The 17,836-nt window shown below is 40.0% G+C and overlaps 1 protein-coding gene across 1 annotated transcript; it reads right to left on the reverse strand.

The window, feature by feature from the left end:
• Positions 1 to 372: 372 nt before the first annotated feature.
• cavin1a (caveolae associated protein 1a) lies at positions 373 to 16,904 on the reverse strand. The gene is made up of 2 exons (XM_026164386.2): positions 15,768 to 16,904; positions 373 to 3,073 (listed from the first exon to the last, which is right to left on the reverse strand). Exons 1-2 carry the CDS (start codon positions 16,266 to 16,268, stop codon positions 2,309 to 2,311), a joined length of 1,266 nt encoding a protein of 421 aa, XP_026020171.1. The 5' UTR covers positions 16,269 to 16,904; the 3' UTR covers positions 373 to 2,308.
• Positions 16,905 to 17,836: the final 932 nt, after the last annotated feature.

Below are 17,836 nucleotides of genomic sequence, written 5' to 3' on the forward strand. Positions count from 1 at the left end.
TGCAGCTTATAAGCAAAGGAGGCGGGACACTAGCTTGAGGTTGGTTGAGGAGGTCCGCTGTATCGCTGTCGCAACTGAGCTGTTCTTCTGTGAACACCCTCCCCCGGGTAAGCCATAGAGTTGACGTTTACGCTGGGTAGCACCGGAGGGAGCACAAACATTTTCACGGAACAGCCAGCCTAGAAGTCATCTGAATTACCGGCAGTGCCGACGTCATCGAGAGTTTAATAACACAAGAGCGCTTCATTATTTACCTTTAGTTATAATTCAACCCTCTGGTCACGGCAGGTGAAGGAACACAAATAAACTTATAAACTGACAAACAAGACAACATTATCAGCCAGGTTCGTAAGAATGATGCCAGGCACTAAATATTATTTAGTAAGGCGTTTATTTATATTGAATTTGTTAGGCATAAAAAGCCTTAAACACAACATAATCAGTCAAGCGTCATTATTTGAATATAAATCAGTAACACCAAGCGTAATATTATGTCACATAAGGTTGCAGTAATGTTGAAGCTCATTTTCTGAATAACCAGCAGCTTAAAACAAGACAAAATAAACAGGGTGACAAAAACACACATTTCTTCTAAAGGAACCAGCGAGTATTATGGATAAAGCACAGGTTGTCTTTGCCAATAAAATAAAATAAAATACAAAAAAATAAAAAGTAAAATAAACAAAAGGCTAATGCTATGAAAATAACATGCCCATGTGAATTCACAGGCCAACGGCTGATTTCTTTATTGTTTTTTGTGATTTCAGCTTCATGCTTGAGTACGTGACATGCACATACGTGTCACCATTTAGTAGTCTCTCCCTTCCTTACATAGACACCCCCCCCTTTGTCTTTCCCAATGTTCTCTGGTTTGTGCAGTGCTCTGACCAAGCACTCTCCTTAATTGTATTTCCCCGCCCATTGATTACTTTAATGGTGGTCGATGCTACACAGTAGGCCTCTGCGTGTGTGTCTGCACCACATCAAGGTCATTCAAGTCTCCAGGGAGGCAAAATGGAAGACATACATTCACCTTGTTGTTGTCTGGAGAGCGATATGCTCGGCCTTACAAAATCAGAAGACTGACTGTGCATTGCCATACCAGTTTACATTCATTACTGCTTGGTTGTTTTCTCCATCTTATGCCAACCAAATTGTATAATTTACGACCAGATTTTCGTAGTTTTTTGCTTTGGATGTTCCTGTAATAGTTCAGCTTCTCCATATTACATACAGCGGTCATTAAACTGTCATCTCGCGTCTCTCTAGACCATCTTTTTTTCTGTCTGTAATTACTTTGAGAAATTTTAATAGTGTGATGAGCTGTGACCATGGTGATACAGTCTTTTTCATCTCCCCTTTGCGCAGCAGTGCAATATGTGCAGCTTAGTGAGAACGTGTTCAGATACACCAAACGCCGTATCCTCATTAAACACTGTTTTTACTATTGCAAAAGTGACATTCCGAATCTTATTAATATTTTCATTCAGTTATTCATTTTTCAATATTAATGAAAGCTGAAAATTCAGCTGAAAAATTTACCACCCCACATATACAACAGTATATTTTGCTTTTTAGTGTGGTGTTATGCATTTAAACATTGTAATAGTTGAATTTGTCACAGGTTCATGGTTCCTAGTATATATTAATAGAAACTGCACATCTATTTCCAGCCATTCACACTTAAGTGCTTAACAATGAGAAACACTGTATTGTAACATTTGGGAAAATGTTTGTAATCTTACGAAATATGGAGTACAGTTTAGTTAAACGCCTTAGTTTAAGTCCAGTGCAACAGATCTTTTCTTCACCTGTTAATTCTTCTGTAGAAGAATCCGTCTACAACTTTTACATTTATTTTTCTTTACACATTCACATCACTTCACCCGTCCATTACAACACAAACATTGCCAAGAACTTCATTTTTCCATATTTGTTAAGGCAAATGCCACACTAAATATTGTCTCTTAATCACAACAATTTTTTTGTTTTTCTTTTAGCCACACAACTAATCAAACCAACAACAAACAACAAATACTCTAATTTCTAAGTGTAGCATATCCAGTCAGCCTGTAACATAACTCCTGTTTTTGTCTTTCTTTCTATTATTTGAGTGCTAAATATGAACAAATATGAAAGTTATCCCTGTTGGGAACAATACAAAGAGAACAGAAAAATAAGATGTCATAGATTGTAATCATCTATAAAGTCCCTACTGTGTCTTTGTGATTATATTCATTTATCAGTATTCTGTTTCCTTCTTCATCTTAATATAATTTCTTTCACAGCCCCGTGGAGCTACGAGACTCTATTCACTTTGGGCTTTCTTTAGGTGGTCTGTATCCACCCTGACCAGGTCAGAGTCTTCAGTCACCTCCAACAGAGTATCTATTTCGGGGCTGTCTACACTGACAAGCTCCCCTTCCTCCACCTCCACGTGCACACCCATCCCGTTCTCCTCTCCCCCTGGCTGAACCTCGGCTTCGCTCACTTCTACCATCTCCGTGTTCTGCACCACCTCCTCCTCCCCTTCCCGGATCTTCTTAACATGGAAGGTAAAAGGGGGAACGCGGTACACGGAGGTCTTGGAACGAGCATACATCTTGTGGTCAGGGGTGAGTGACTTCTTCATCTTCTCTTTGGAACTCTTTATCTTTGCCCTGCGCTCCTGGTTGGGAGTCATGCGGGTCCCGAGCTTGCCCATCTTCTTCTCAAGACTGTGCTTAGTTTTCTCCAGGTTGTCACGGGTTCTCTGTCTTGTCTTCTCCAAGTTTTCACGGGTTCTCTGCTTGGTCTTCTCCAAGTTTTCCTTGGTTTTTAGTTTGGTCTTCTCAATTTTCTCTTTGGAGAAGGCTTTCTTTATGTTATCGACTTGCTCTTTTGTGGTGCGTTGGAGGCGCTTTGTACGAGTCTCTATGAGCTCCTCTTCAATCACCACCTCTTCATCTGAATTAAGATTGTCTGGGAGTCCCTCCTGTCCCTCTTCAGGGATTTGCTCAAGGGCCTCCGCTGTTTTACTTTCTACCGCCTCTGCTGTCTTGGATTTGGATGCCTTTGGTGGCTTCACTTGGTCCTAAGGGACAAAATAGAAAAGAAAGAAAGAGAGAAGAGCATTAAGCCACTGTAGCAGAGTAAGCGAGACTGAGTTAAACACGCTTTACAACAATTTTTACAAACATTTCAATGGACATGATGTTTCATTAATTGTATTATATGAATAATGTAAAAATAGCATATGTTTCAATATGTTTTCAAATGTACCACCTATACAAAATTAAGATAATGGGCAACGGAATTGCAAATATCACCCTGAAACTCTGCAGAGTCATGCCTCATCAAGTAGTCAGTGTAAACATGTCACTGTGTGCAGCTGGTGCGGAGTGCCATCTAGTGGTGTCACTTATATGCTGAAAATTGTGCAAACAAAATGGTTTTAAATTTTTAGTTATGAAAGATAAAAGAATGTAGCCTGGCATATTTATAGGTATTATATGGCATGTCTTTAAAACACTAGTAAAACCTGAAAGGAATCCTATATTATCTGCAACTTTAGTCATAATGAAACTGAAGCTCACAATTTGTTCATCTAACCACAGGTTTATTTCCTGCCACTTACATATCATTTCTGTATAAAAGTCTGAAGACCTAATCTTCAGTTAAATCTCTCAGTAGACAATTTCAGCTTGTGTTTGGTCGGCAAAAGTGTTGATAATAAAATGCAGAATAAAGACTGGTGGTTAAATTTCACTGGAAATACTTAGTGGTTAGAATAGTTTCGGTTTAGCACATAATGCAAAGTGCAGCAGTTTCAGAGATGACCAGAAATTGCTGCATACATAAGCCCAGAAGCAGGACCATAGTATTTGTTCTATGCAAAGCTACACGGGAAGGTATCACCCTGTCAAACCACTTGGATGTGCATCTATTTGAATACCCCCCTACAAGTTACAATAAAACTAAAATAAAACCTTAAATCAAAGCACTTAAATTTTTTCATTTTACATCTGTCAACAAAGTAGACCACATTTCCATGTTGTTTGGCAGGACAGTGTCATTCCAGATATCCACAAAGGGAGGAGCAGTACTATGATAGAAATGTGATTCCCCCAACTGTCAGTTACTGATAGAGGGATCAGTCGACCCACCCTGCTGAACCACACCTCAGTACACCATCACTATAGTCACTGACTTTGTAGATACACATGAAAAAAATCAGTAATTCATGAGACCAACCTAGATATTTAGGAATATTTAGGATGTTCACAGTCTGACATCTAGGTTCAAATACCAATGAGTGTTTACATCTGAAGTTAATTTAAGAGGCATAAAAGGCCTCATATCTATTTTGTCTAATATCAGTCCGCTAAAGAGCCACAATCAGACAAATAATTATCCTGCAGAACACGGACTCAGATGAAACAGACACAGCGCTGCTCGCATGTAGCAAAGGTTTGTTTATCATCTCCACTATGAGGGACGACACATCTTTATTTGAAAATTGTAAAAAGAAACATTTCAATAAGGTGGGAATAATTTGTCAGCCACTGTTATTATAAGCTGCTATAATTACAATGCATACACCTAAATGCGAATACTGCCTAGGCAGTAGTCACCCTTTCACACTTTAAATGACAATTTAGGTAACTTGATGGTGGAGTAAATAGCATTTCAGTCATTTCACAGCAAGAATACTCATTGTTCTTTCTTGCTTTTTGCATGTTCTCCCTGTACCTGTGTGGGTTTCCTAAGTTAACTTGTGATTCTAAACTGACTGCTGATGTGATGTAGATAAAGTGCTTCAAGTACATAGGACAAATGCTGCATAAATGTGACATCTAAAGCAGCGGTTCCCAACCTTTTTTGCACCATGGACCGGTTTATGCCCGACAATATTTTCACGGACCGGCCTTTAAGGTGCCTTTAAGGCGCCTTTAAGACGGATAAATACAACAAAATAAAACTAGTACCGGTACTGAAAAAAAGAAGATTTATTCATAACACACGTGAAAAGACCCAGGAAAACCGAGTTAACGATAAAAACGATAACAAAATAACGCTGAAAACCGATAAAAACCCTGAAAACCATACATTTCACACCTGAACCTCAACTCTCGCGGCCCGGTACCAAACGACTCACGGACTGGTACCGGTCTGAGGCCCCGGGGTTGGGGACCGCTGATCTAAAGTACATTGAGGGGTCAGTAAGACTTTAAAAGCTGAATTACACTGCATCAGCATTAGCTACCAGCATAAACCGCCATTCTGAAACAACACATTACAAACACAGGGGCTTTTTTTCTTGTGTGGCCCTAAATTGTGTTTTGGTTCCTTTACTTGTCACATGGTCATCAAAATTTTAAGAATCCCTGCTCTAAGTTGGCTTAAGGTTTGAAAGTTATAGTTTTTTGATAATTAATAGTTTCCTACTGTAATATAACAACTGTAATATCACTAGTATAACACTAAATATTACGTGACCTGTATTATCAGCTCTTATTCCTAACTTGTAAAAGACAAACAGCTGTCAGATCACATCAGTAGCACATATCTCTGCACCATTCAAATACTGCCACGCGATCCTATCATAAAATGGACATTGCAACCATATTCAGCACTGTATATAGTATAAACCTGCTCGACCCACTCTGTGTGGGTTTATTTTAGGCTGGCCTTTCCCGCTCTCTGGATTCCATGTACTGTTCTCTGGCTGCTGACTACTGCACCACTAAGAAGCTCCCTCCCTTCCCCTCCCACACAGCAACGGATAAACACAACGCTCTATCACCATAGCAACCACCCCCTCATGCTGTCTCTGGTGGGTAGTGAGGTGAAGTTTAGCTGGACAAACAACTGACATGTCTACAACAATATATTGGCACATGTTCGGCAGTTGCTGAGCATATTCCTCTTAAACTAAAATATATACTGCAAATGTTTTGCAGGTTAGCTCAGTGAGCACAGTAGGGCTGAGTAATGAGATGATAATTAAATATATTTTTGAACGCATAAACACATAATACTGCAACAGATTCCCATTTGCTGTTGTAAAATGTGACCTCATATATAAGACAACTTCTATATACACACTTCATGATAGCCACACACAGAATTAAATGTGTTCATTTAATTAAATTCATTTAATTTATTTAGGTGACCTTAGAAAGTATACACCAGCTCCTCCTCCCCTTCTCAGATTTTCCTGCAGAATTTTTATGTGCAAATATATACATTATATTATTTGTGTCTTGTGCTTTTGACATAACACAAAGAAAAGGCATGAAAATGGCGTAACTGAGAGCAAGTATGAGCAATGTAAGCCGACAGAAACAGAGACACTGTTATTCGCAGTTTTTCCCATGAAGCTATACTGAGCGCTTGAAAAGAAAGTGTGGAGCCAATGGAAAACAGCAGTGCCTGGCAGGAAACAGGTGAAATCATACATAACATGGTGAAAGAGCCTGTTTGTTATACTGCACCTCACTAGAGCTATGTAATGCAAATCAAATCATTGGCCGAAATACTTTTGTGAGAAAAATGACAAACGTTTTACTTAAAACTGATGAAGAAAAAAAGCATTGCTCCTTCAGCATTTTCTATTCTCTTTTATTCATTTTTGTCTCGTTCTGTCCTAAATATTTACCGTAAAAGCTGCTTTTTTTAAAACTAGAAAGTGTATCTCGACCAGTTCCATTTTGGCCAACACTGCAATCCATGATTGTCTGTTTTAAGATAGTTCCTAAACATAAATATATGACAAACAAAGAAAAAAACCCTTTATATGGATGCCTCTTTTTTGCGATATAGCCTATAAGTCTAGTTGCAACATGTTAGAGTGTAGAGATCAACATTTCAGTATTTAAGGCTATTCCTCAAACCTAGTCTACGACTTAAACACATGCTATATACAAATCTATTTGTCACAAGCTTACGTGAGCTCTAAGAATAACTCTGTTAGAAATTATAATGATGAATCTGAGTACTGCGTCGCACTTCACATTTATAAAATTTTCAATTAGCCTTTCTAGGCTCATGGGAAAGTTTCACTGTTTACATTCTGAAAACCTGATACAGCCCACTCTATGGAAACTGTGATAAACCCTGTCTGGGTTTAAGAGCGAGATTACAAGTTGAGAGATTAACACTGATTTACATAAAAAGCGAATCACTCAACACGAAACACTCCACTGCAGCAAAGTTTTTGTACAGGACTTTGAGTGATTTCCTTAACAGTTGCAGCATTGCCGTTTGTCTCTTCCTGTGTGCACGCCCCTTAAGAGCTTGAGGACAAATATAGTAATTCCATTTGCGTCCCTGTGTTACCTTCCTTACTCCTTCCACTTTAATCGCTGTGGAAAAGTGAGCACTGTATTTCTGTGTGCGTTTGCTAACAAGCTCCAGGGGAAAAGTGACGGAGTAAGTGCGCTCTACTCAACGAATGGCGTGAATCCTAGAAAAAGAAAAAGGTGGAAAACAGCTAAATCAATTATGGAAAAACAGTTGAACCAGAAAAGTGAAGCAGGAAAAGATTAAAACACTGAGAATCATTACACCTGTGGGAGATCAAACCCTCTGGCTTTGAGGAAATTGGTTTTTAATGAAAAATTCAACAACAATGTTTCTAATCAAGGTTAAAAACCTGCCTGAAATATAATTTAATTAAAACTCTTTACAGCAGCACCTTTTAATTGTCAGAGGCTTAATGTTACTAGTCTGACTCATACAGTCTGTTACCAAGGACAACAGAGGAAACAGTGTCCTCAATTAGCACTATACTGAGACAACAGACGTTCTGACTAAAGCTGCTGGCATGTCGCTGTCTCTCTATCTGCTAAAAGACCCTTACTAACCCACTGTGTTGAACATTCTTGCATACTTATTGTGTCGCTGACAAGATTTTAGCATCATTTTGTCAAGCCAAGATGATTAAAAGTCAGAAGTGTTGCACATGCACAACACAGTGACTGTGTTCTCTGCTCAGCACGTGTCTAGAAGGTGGTTGCGCAGCTTTCAGTTTGTGGTATGTGTAATCATAATGTAAAGGTGTTTGTGGCTTTGTTCTGCTTTGATTAACTGCAAACATTTGGTTTTTTTTTATTCCCTACTTGCACCTATGATAAATGTCAGATTTAAAAAACCAACGCAGTTCATTAATTACTGATGTTGCCTTTGGTACGTAGCAAGCCGGACTATTGTTAGATAATCAACCCGTGCCAATAAAACAGACAACCCTGATCCACCTACTCAAGTGAAAAACAGACACACACCAATCCTTTTGAGGCAGTGTGATGAAAGGCCTCTCCAGTGAGTCACAGGAGCAGCTGTCTGATCCTTAGCAGTCCTTGCAGCTGTGCACTTAGCTTTCACAATGAGTGATCTCATTGACCCGTATGCCCCCCCCCCGAGAACTGAAAAAGGCTAAATGAAAGATTGACAAGAAGCAGAGTAGAAGGTTTGTGTGTTAGAGCGTTGCAATGGCCTGAATCACGATGCTTTGATCCCCAACGAGTGTGTGGAGGTTAAAATAAGGACATTAATGTACTCTGGTCATTAATATTGAGGCCTCCCACGCTTTCCCAAATAAGGCTCAAGCAATGCACAGATGACTAGATTAGCTGCGTTCTACTTCAGGCAGTTTGGGGTTTGCGACTAAGAATACAATGTTTCATGAAGCTCCCCTATTCGTTTTACACAAATTGCCCTGACGGCATCTTGTTAAAGTGTCCTGTGGGTTATGGGGCAAAAACAGCCACTTCAGCTGTCTGTAGTCACATTCATTGCAAAAAAGAGGACTTCTTTATACCACGCAGTCAATACGGCAATGCCATGTTATATTTTATACCACAGGAAGGGAGTTTCTTGTTTTTTTTCTCTTGCAGTAATTTGTTATTTTATAAATGGGGAAGCCCTTTTCCCCAGCCCAGCCTTCCCACATCCATTACTGTGAAACCACTGGAATCCCAGCTGGGTTAGTTTCATGCAAAGATGGAAAATTTACTTTTCCATTTACGTCCCTGTCCGAGCTAAAAGCCAGAGTGCTGGAAACGTATTATATAACATGGTATTATATCCAAATGTATTATATCCAAGGTAAGAATAGGATGTAGTTTTAGAAATGATCAAATCTCACATTTTAAAATGTTCAGTGTGTGTATGCATGCATTTGCATAATCTACTATGAACATGTCTTCTTTAAGGGACAGTGTTATTATTGTAACCTTGTTCTTTTCTGCAAAAAAAAAATGCCAATTACTGCTTTATAATATTATGTAATGTTATAATCAAGTAAGTGCATTTTACTCATGTTAACGCAACACTCAACCAAATCAGTAACTGACTCTAGTATTAATTCACAGCAAATTAATGATGATGATGACATATTAAAAATGGGATTGCCGTCAATTCAGTAACTCATCAATGTTATTGTACACTTAGTCTTAATAATGTACTTATATGTGAGCTTACAAGCACATTTCACCTTCAAAGTTTGCCTCTTACACTGTTAACATAATTTAAGAACTGTTTCCATTATTTATAGATTAATCATCCAAAACATCCATGTGCATGCAAAATCTAATGCCAAGGGTACACAAAACCCACGGTGTCCTGGCACACGCTGAGTGACAGCCTATAATTCACATGCCAGTGACAAGAAGAGCAAGCCGTCACAGCAGCAGCGAAACATACCACTGGGAAACCTGACTGTAGCACTTTAGACTGTCGGCTTGCACAGTCCAGATCTTACTTTCACATGCACTCATGTTAAATTACAAGAATAACATTTGGTCATATTAATAGTAAACATATCTATATGTCTTTAAGAGACACCTATATATGCAGGGAGTCGTGAAGTGTCCACTTACAGTAAAGATGTGTGAATGATATTCAACAGGAAAGCTTTCGATTGAACAAATCTTATATACAATTGACAGCATATACACAATTACAAGAAATACAAAGAGAAACATCCACATTTGCCATTTGTAATTCAATTTATCAATCAAATGGTACTCCACATTGTTAAACTCACACCCACTCAATGAAATAGGACACTATGGCATTTCGTTGCATTGCTACTGGTGTATTTATAGCAACAGGCAACATAACAGTTTCCTTAAATATACCAAGTCATATCATTTGGCCAACTTTATTTTTTTTTGGCTGTGCTCTTGTAGATGAAGGGTGTGCCTAGTGCCTACAAATCTTGGAATAAACAGCCCAGAGAGTATCAGAAGCTTCCACCAAGTTGTGATGTGGTATGAGGACACATGTCTGTTAGCTGGCCAAGAAGCTGGATGACAACTACAAATGACAAAATTGAGGGGTGGCCCGATCAGTGCCCCAGCTGGTAAATCATGTCTGCTGCTGTGGGATGGGGATGTTTGGTGAGATGGGAAGGCAGCTGTGGCTTGAATTCAGGACACATGAAATATGGTTATTTTAAAATACGCACCACAGAATGATCTCTTGCAGAGCAAGGCAAACAGCTCACACGAAAACATTAGATATAAAGATAATGCTGATACATACACACACTGATGTCGCAGGTAATGGTGAGGGTTTTTTGGTTTTCATGCGTAACACAACACTAGCCCCATTTCCTTTAAACAACATCTCTATGCACTATGTCAAAATCTCCCTAGTGCACTACATCCTGTCAATCACATATTCTCTGTAAGTGCTGTGTAAGACTGAGCTGACACAGTGGCTAACTTAAGCAATCACAGGCAAAATTATCAGCCATATTTAATATATTAATTCAAAAATATATATACACATGTACACTGTTTTCACGTGTTGAAGTAGCAAGGGGTCCTCTTTCTGCTGTATAAACTGTATACTTTAGCGTGAGAAGCACAGGAAGGGATAGAGTAACACTCTCAGCAAATCCAACCTCAGCTTCTGGTGAAACCACACCGTGCTGTACACTTGATCTGAAAAAGTAGATCAGAGAGGAAATGTCCTGTATGCTTGTTTGTCAAACATTTATCCAATTATCCTACCCAACCTCTGGTCCTTAGCCAGTCTTAACTGTTCTAAATAACTGTCTTTTTCAACACAATCTTGTATATTTATGTTGTTTCCTGCAAAATAAACCAAAGCAAAGAAAACAGAAAGACAACCCGAACAATAGCAGAGGACGGCAGCTGATACACAGATGACAAAGCAGTATTTTTGCCGCAAAAGGATAATGGCTTAGGACGCTCAAAAATAAAAAGGAGTTCCAAACAGAATGAAAAAGGGCTACTGTTACTCATTGGGTTGAGCTCAGTTGTTCCCTGTTGTCAACGAAATATGTGAGAGAAGGAAAGAGAGAGTGATTAGAGGAGTACATCCAAATTTGGCAAAGAAAAGCTTAAAGCAAGAGCATTTTGACTCCATGAAGTCACAAAAGGGAAACTACCAACATGAGCATTTTGAATACCGTATCCACACAGAGTTCATCTTTGTAGCTAAGTTGTAACACTTAAACGTAGAGTCGGCAGGATCTTTCAGGGTAGAGGAGTACAGAAAGACCAACCGAAGAGAGGCTGAGAGGAGTGAATGACGTTTAAATGTGGATTAGAAGTCTGAGTGGGAGTAAAAAGGGCTAATGCAGAGTTGATGGGGAGTGATAAGGGAGGAGAACAAGTGAGTATGCTGGCAGGAGGGGCAGAGAGATGCCAGCAGGATGAATCACAACACTAACTTTGTGCTGCCGGTTGAGTGCTTTTTGGTAGAGTTTGTTGCTATTGCCTGCAAGAGTCTGCTAAGTACTTCACAACAACCCTGTATTTAATGAGCCTGAGACCCACTTTCTACCTAGAAACAAAGATTTATTGAGCTGAAAGAGCAAAAGAGCTTTGGTTGAATCGCTATGTTTGGAATAAATTGAACTGGGTTATTAAACAGTCTGGGCATGGTGAAAAGCTATAAGAGAAAAGTAGGCTTATGCTGGTGGTGAGGCTTGTTGGCTGCGATTTGAGCTCTGGAAGGTCTGTGGGGCTAGTGTGGAATAAGCAGCCTGTAACCGAGAAGCTTACATCTCCCTGATAGAGTTGACCACATGGATATCACTGTCCTTGAGCTGCAGCCAAACACACCCTAATTCCAGACACACAGCAGTACTGTCTCACACTCTGACTGACATACCCATATCATATTGCATAAACTAGATTAATCCACATAATTACATAGATAATGAGCATTACAAAACACAGAGAGATCTGATTGGTTGAATTACAGCAATTTAAAATTCATGGTTACTTTTCACATTTAAAGTAAAACTTTGCAAAATGTTGGATACCTACTAGTACATGTCATGTTTTCCTGGGTCAATCTTTGGGAGTGACCATGCACATATGCATGATCGGTCCATTCCATTAACATTAAACTGTATGTACTTGATAGATGCCAGAGCGCTCATTAATAATGATTGGTTTGCTGTGCATGTAGATATGCTAATTATTCTTTTCCCTCAAATGACACTAAATCCACTGAAGTTGACACAGCAGGACCCCGTCTTTGATACTTGTCCTCTAGTATTGCCTAGGCAGACCATATAGGATATAGTGTAGGGCTAAGTCAGTGGTAGGACCTTTTAAGGGTTTTGAAAAGCAACTGTTTAAGCCAGGAGTGGGCAATTTCCCAAGGGCCCCAAACTTAGTAGAACTAAGTTCAGTTTAAGTTCTTATGTGGTCCCTTGGTAAAATAAACTACACACCCTTGACTAAGCTAACTAAAGGCCTATAAAACTGACATAGCTGTGCCTGCTCTGTTTGGTTATGACCAATCTTTTATAATTGTCATAGAGCTGGGAAAAAAGCAGGAAGCTAAGAAAGCTCTTTGTTAGTAATCATGCTTGGGAAAGGCTAATTTCTTTTTGTGTTTCAAAAAGTAAAACTCCATCATTACTGGAATCCACCAAAAAATCCACCAAAAAAATTGAGAATATTTACAGCTCTAACATTACAGCTACCATAAAGCTTTAATTAAGAAGCTGCAGTCTAGATTTATCAAATTATCTCTTGGCTCTGGGTTTATTTCCTCTGACAGCTACTGCAATCAGCAAACAAAAAACAGGAAGTGTGCCTTGGTTGGAAGCACTAAAATAGTCAAATGCCTGCTGCATGAGATTAATGGGGATGAGGAAATAAACCTGGGCTCACAGTTGCTCCTCTTGATATGACATGCGATCCACAAATGGCAGCAATACCGAACGCAACAGTCAGAAAGGGTGTTAAAGACAGAGGCTCATTGAAAACACTGGTCATCTGAAGCCTACAGATTAACCAGGCGTGTCTTGTGCTGAGAGAAAAGGAAGACCCTCACAGACATGGATCTAAAACAACCTCAGAATTGTGCATAAGTTGTCCATGGGATATAGTTTAAATTGTAAACTAAAAAAAAGAAAGTGCTGTTTTTTAATTAGAGCAATTCTGGAGTTAATGAGGACTTTTTGTGATTTATTTGCTCAGGTGTGTTGTTACAAGAAACTTCATCAACAGAAATATATTTAGGCCTAAATACTTTATTATTATATTTATTATTAAATATTTGTGATATGCAATATTGTACCTTTATAACTTTGGGCTCGGTATCATGCACAAGGATACTTGGGCATGCAGACTTGAGCAGCCAGAGATCAAACCACCAACCTTTTAATTAGTAGATGACCAGCTCTACTCCTTAACGACAGCCAACCCAAGCAGGAAGCACTGAGCTCTTTAATCAAGTAAAGAGCTGAATGCTTCCCCACCCCTCTGGTTTCACCGTCACGCCCTTCTGTTACCAGGGTATCCTGAAAGCTATCGCCTTTGCAGGTTTAATTTTAAAGCATCCCTGTCAAAGCCTTTTGGGCCAAGAACTCCTAGACTATGTGGCTATTCGCATAACAAACAGCAAAAACAGACACAAGAAAAATAACCTGTAGTTAATGCAAGTAAGTAAAGTACAAAATCCTACATTGAAAAAGTTTCATTTATCTCATTCACGTTCTGCCTTCACTGACAGTGTTGAAAGCCAACATTAGCGAGGATATTGGCACAGACGCACACACACCAACACTTACACACACTCACCCGCTGGTACACTACCTGACACTAATTCCACAGATACCTAACTTAACCTCTACATAGTTTACAGTAATCCTTACCTTATCCTTAACCTAGTTCTAATCTTAAACTTTTCCCACTCTAACACATTAACACACATGGAGATGGTGGAAAGTGGTGAAACTTGACTGTGAGCCAGCTTTAAATTTGCACTGCTGCCAATATCTGTCAGTCAATTAAACTGGACACAGTGCAACCATTCACTGGCAATAAATAGACTGCGTGAGCCCAAAACAGCTACTGCAACATGGGATCACCAGCTCCTACAACTGCTTTGAAAATATCACAACGATCAAGTGCAGCCAGCGATAAGTGCGTCACAGGTGAGAAAATAGCAAGAGGTGATTCATGCTCTGTCTGCAATCATAAGTAAACAAAAATAAATTACTTAAATCTGATTTGAAAAGTTTAGTAGCTCCTTAAAAGAAAACTGCACATTTACAAACACATTTAAATAAAGAACCTGCAACATAGACAACCAAATTTACACACTGGCTTGCAGTACAACATGTAGTGTCAAAAACAGCAGGAGGCACCTGCTTTGCAGTGTAATTTAAAGGTCTAGGATCTATGATTGGATTTCTGCAAGATGCCAGTAGTGTAACCTGCTCCCACAGTGGACATCCCGGGAGGCTGATGTGAAAACGTTGTGCCTGCCAATATAGAGCCTGAAGTAAGCTCTACTCACGCGAGGCTTGCAGCCCTCAGATTCACTATTACTAATGTTTTTTAAGCAGATGCTCTGGTGTTGTGTGCATAAAGTGACTGCTGCTGAATCAATTTTCTTATGCTGTCATGAGATTTATTCCAGCACAAGAGCACAAGAAAATGCCTTGCTAAAAAAGAGTTGGTCAGTGTCACATGTCATATTTTCTGACACTTGCCACGTGAAATAAAACTGAGCCTGGCCCAGTGCTCACACTCAACCACTTATGTGGTCAAGTGTGAACTTGTACAGCGTGAATGCATGAATGTTAAGTGTGCTGCTCTTCTGGGAAATCTTCACAATAAAAACGACATCTTCATCTTACATGGGAGCAGCCTGCCAACTATGTGTCTGCTGGGCACTTAGGGGTGGGGCGTTGGTTCTGTCTCAAGTAGCCCTTCATGCCATATTTCATGGGCATTATATTTTTATTTACACCCACTCATCTTTATATGGTTTCACTGGATAATCGCATGGAGTGGGAGAGGTCACTACCTGTCTTTATTTTCCATGGCAGCTACTGGCTTTCACTTCACTTGTGGAAGGACAAATGCACCTCTGACTACTCAACGGCTTCTAAGTAGTGGAAAGCAAAGCTGATGAATAGTTGGTAAACATCACAGCCTGATTTAGGGTTTAGGAAAAAGTGATTCAGACATTTATGTCATGGAAACCACAGAGCGAGCCATCCTGCATCCCCCCAAAAAACTGTTAGTCCGCTTTTCATTTTCCCAACAAGGGTCAACTCATGCTGCAGTGTGAGTCTCTCTCCCTCTGGTGAGATGAGGTCTAAAGGTAGTTCTGAGAGCCTTTCAAGTGAATTTCACACTTCTTCCCAACCTTTGTTTGTGATGTGGGAAATGCAACACATCTCTAACAAGTACATATTTATATTTATAACAGCCAGATCTAATAGATTAATCATTTAATTTTCATTACTTTATGACCTACACACATAGATGCCATTTCACCTGATAGATGAGGACTTTGAAGTTGCGTCTCTTGAGCAGCTCAGACTCGTTGCTCTCCAGCTTCTTGATCTGGCCCGCCTGCTTCTCGAGGTTGCTGCGTACTGTCTTGACGTTGACGCTGACCTTGCGTACCTTCTCCAGCATTTTGTTGACAGTGTTGGCGGTGTCGATGTGATTCTTGGACAACTTAGACAGCTCCCCTTGGATGGTTGACACTGACTTCTCCATGCCTTCTTGCCGGGCCTCCAGCCCATTCTGGGTCTGCTGGATCTGGTCTACCACCCCGATAATCTTGTCGAGCAGAGACAGAATCATGACCCCATTCATCTGCGCTTCACTCTTCCCCCCCGAGCCAGTTGCCAGCACCGGATCGGTCGCCTCAGCTGGATCATCGTCATCTACTGCCGGCTCTGTGGCGGCACCCACCAGAGCGACCTCTTCATCATCGTAAGACACTTCTGCAAGGGCTCCATGCTCCTTCTTGACACCTGTATCAGCCATTGCTCTCAATTCCAAATACAAACTGCTTGCACGCTCACTACAGATAAAAATACCCTGGTGAAAAGTAATCTAGAGGAGCCACGCTGAACTCAACTTAGTCCCTTATTCTCTTTCCTACCGCTTAGACAACTTTCTTTACCACTTGTTTCCCTCTTTGTAGTTTGCTTTACAGTTAAAATTCTCTTCACCCTCAGTCTTTCGCATTCAACTTTCTCTGTCTCTCTCTGCCTCTGCTCCGGGATGCCAGCCAGCCAAGGGGAGTAGGGCCTCTCACAGCTCAAGCATGTGTACCCTGAGTCAAATGCCTCTGCTCCCTGTGAAAGCACCCAGTCACAGATTTCCCTTCTCACACCCAGCCTCCACCCATAGCTCCCCCTGCTGCTGCGGCTCCACCCTATTCTGTCCCCAAGTACAAGGCAGAACTTCCAGACTCCACCTCTTGCAGTGACATAACAGTGCTCTCAGGGAAAAAGGAAAGGTGAGTGCCACTAGGTGTGATATCACAAAAAAAGAAACATTTGGTCAACACGGGGAAATGTGACACAGTTGAAAGAGTTTTAAATCACAGCTACACTGAACAGAGTAAGTAAGTAAAGCTTATATAGAATTTTTTCAAGAACAGAAGTGCTTCAAAAACAAAAATGCAATTTAGGAAAAACTTAAGATACAACTATTTAAATGGTATAAACAGATAAAACTAAATGTAAACAAGCCTGCACACTCTCATTATTAACTTAGACTACTTCACTCCCAGTAAGTTCCATAGATTGCAAGCCACAGTCCCATAAGCGGTCTCTTTTTGTCCTTAGGGCAGACTTAGATATCCCCAACAAGCACTGATCAGCTGTTCTAAGAGATCGATGGCTCTTGTAGTTCACTAATAGAAAGCGGTATAAATTGAAACCTAAACTTTATAGGGAGCCAATGTAAGGAGGACAGAGAAGCCTCGAAATTAGAGGACTTTTTTTTTTGACAGTTTTGGCGACTTAAACTTGGTCCTAAACGTTATATTTAATCAAAAAACACAAATACTATTAACTTAACTATTAAGATAATCATTTACTAACGTGGTTCACTTTCACTTCCCTCCAGTGGTCTCCGGGAGGAACAACAGTTGTACGCTACTGTTGTCATTTCACGTGCAATAGCGCAGTAGTACTTCCGGTTGGTTTGTTCAAAGTAAGAGCTGAGATTTAGAGTCTCTTTGACCACCAGAGGTCAGGATGAAGTTCATGCAAATGAACCTTTCCCCTTTCATTTTCTGCTTGTGTTATATATTGCTGAATATATTTTGTACACATATAAATGTATATATTGCAAAAGGTACTTAAACTCTTCCACCTTCACTACCTTTACCCATTGTAGGTTCATCATTAGACCTGCCTTCCTCTCATTCACACACATGTATTCTATATTACTATTCTATAATGACTTAAATTCTTCTTGTCTCCAGAGTATGGCTCCACCTCTCCAGGCTGTCTTCCGATTGATCTCTACTATCACTAAAGATCACAATGTCTAAAATCTATACAATTTGAATCCATCTGCCACTCCTACCACACAGCTCA

This window comes from Astatotilapia calliptera, chromosome 4, assembly GCF_964374335.1.
Source record: "Astatotilapia calliptera chromosome 4, fAstCal68.1, whole genome shotgun sequence".
NCBI classification, from domain to species: domain Eukaryota; kingdom Metazoa; phylum Chordata; class Actinopteri; order Cichliformes; family Cichlidae; genus Astatotilapia; species Astatotilapia calliptera.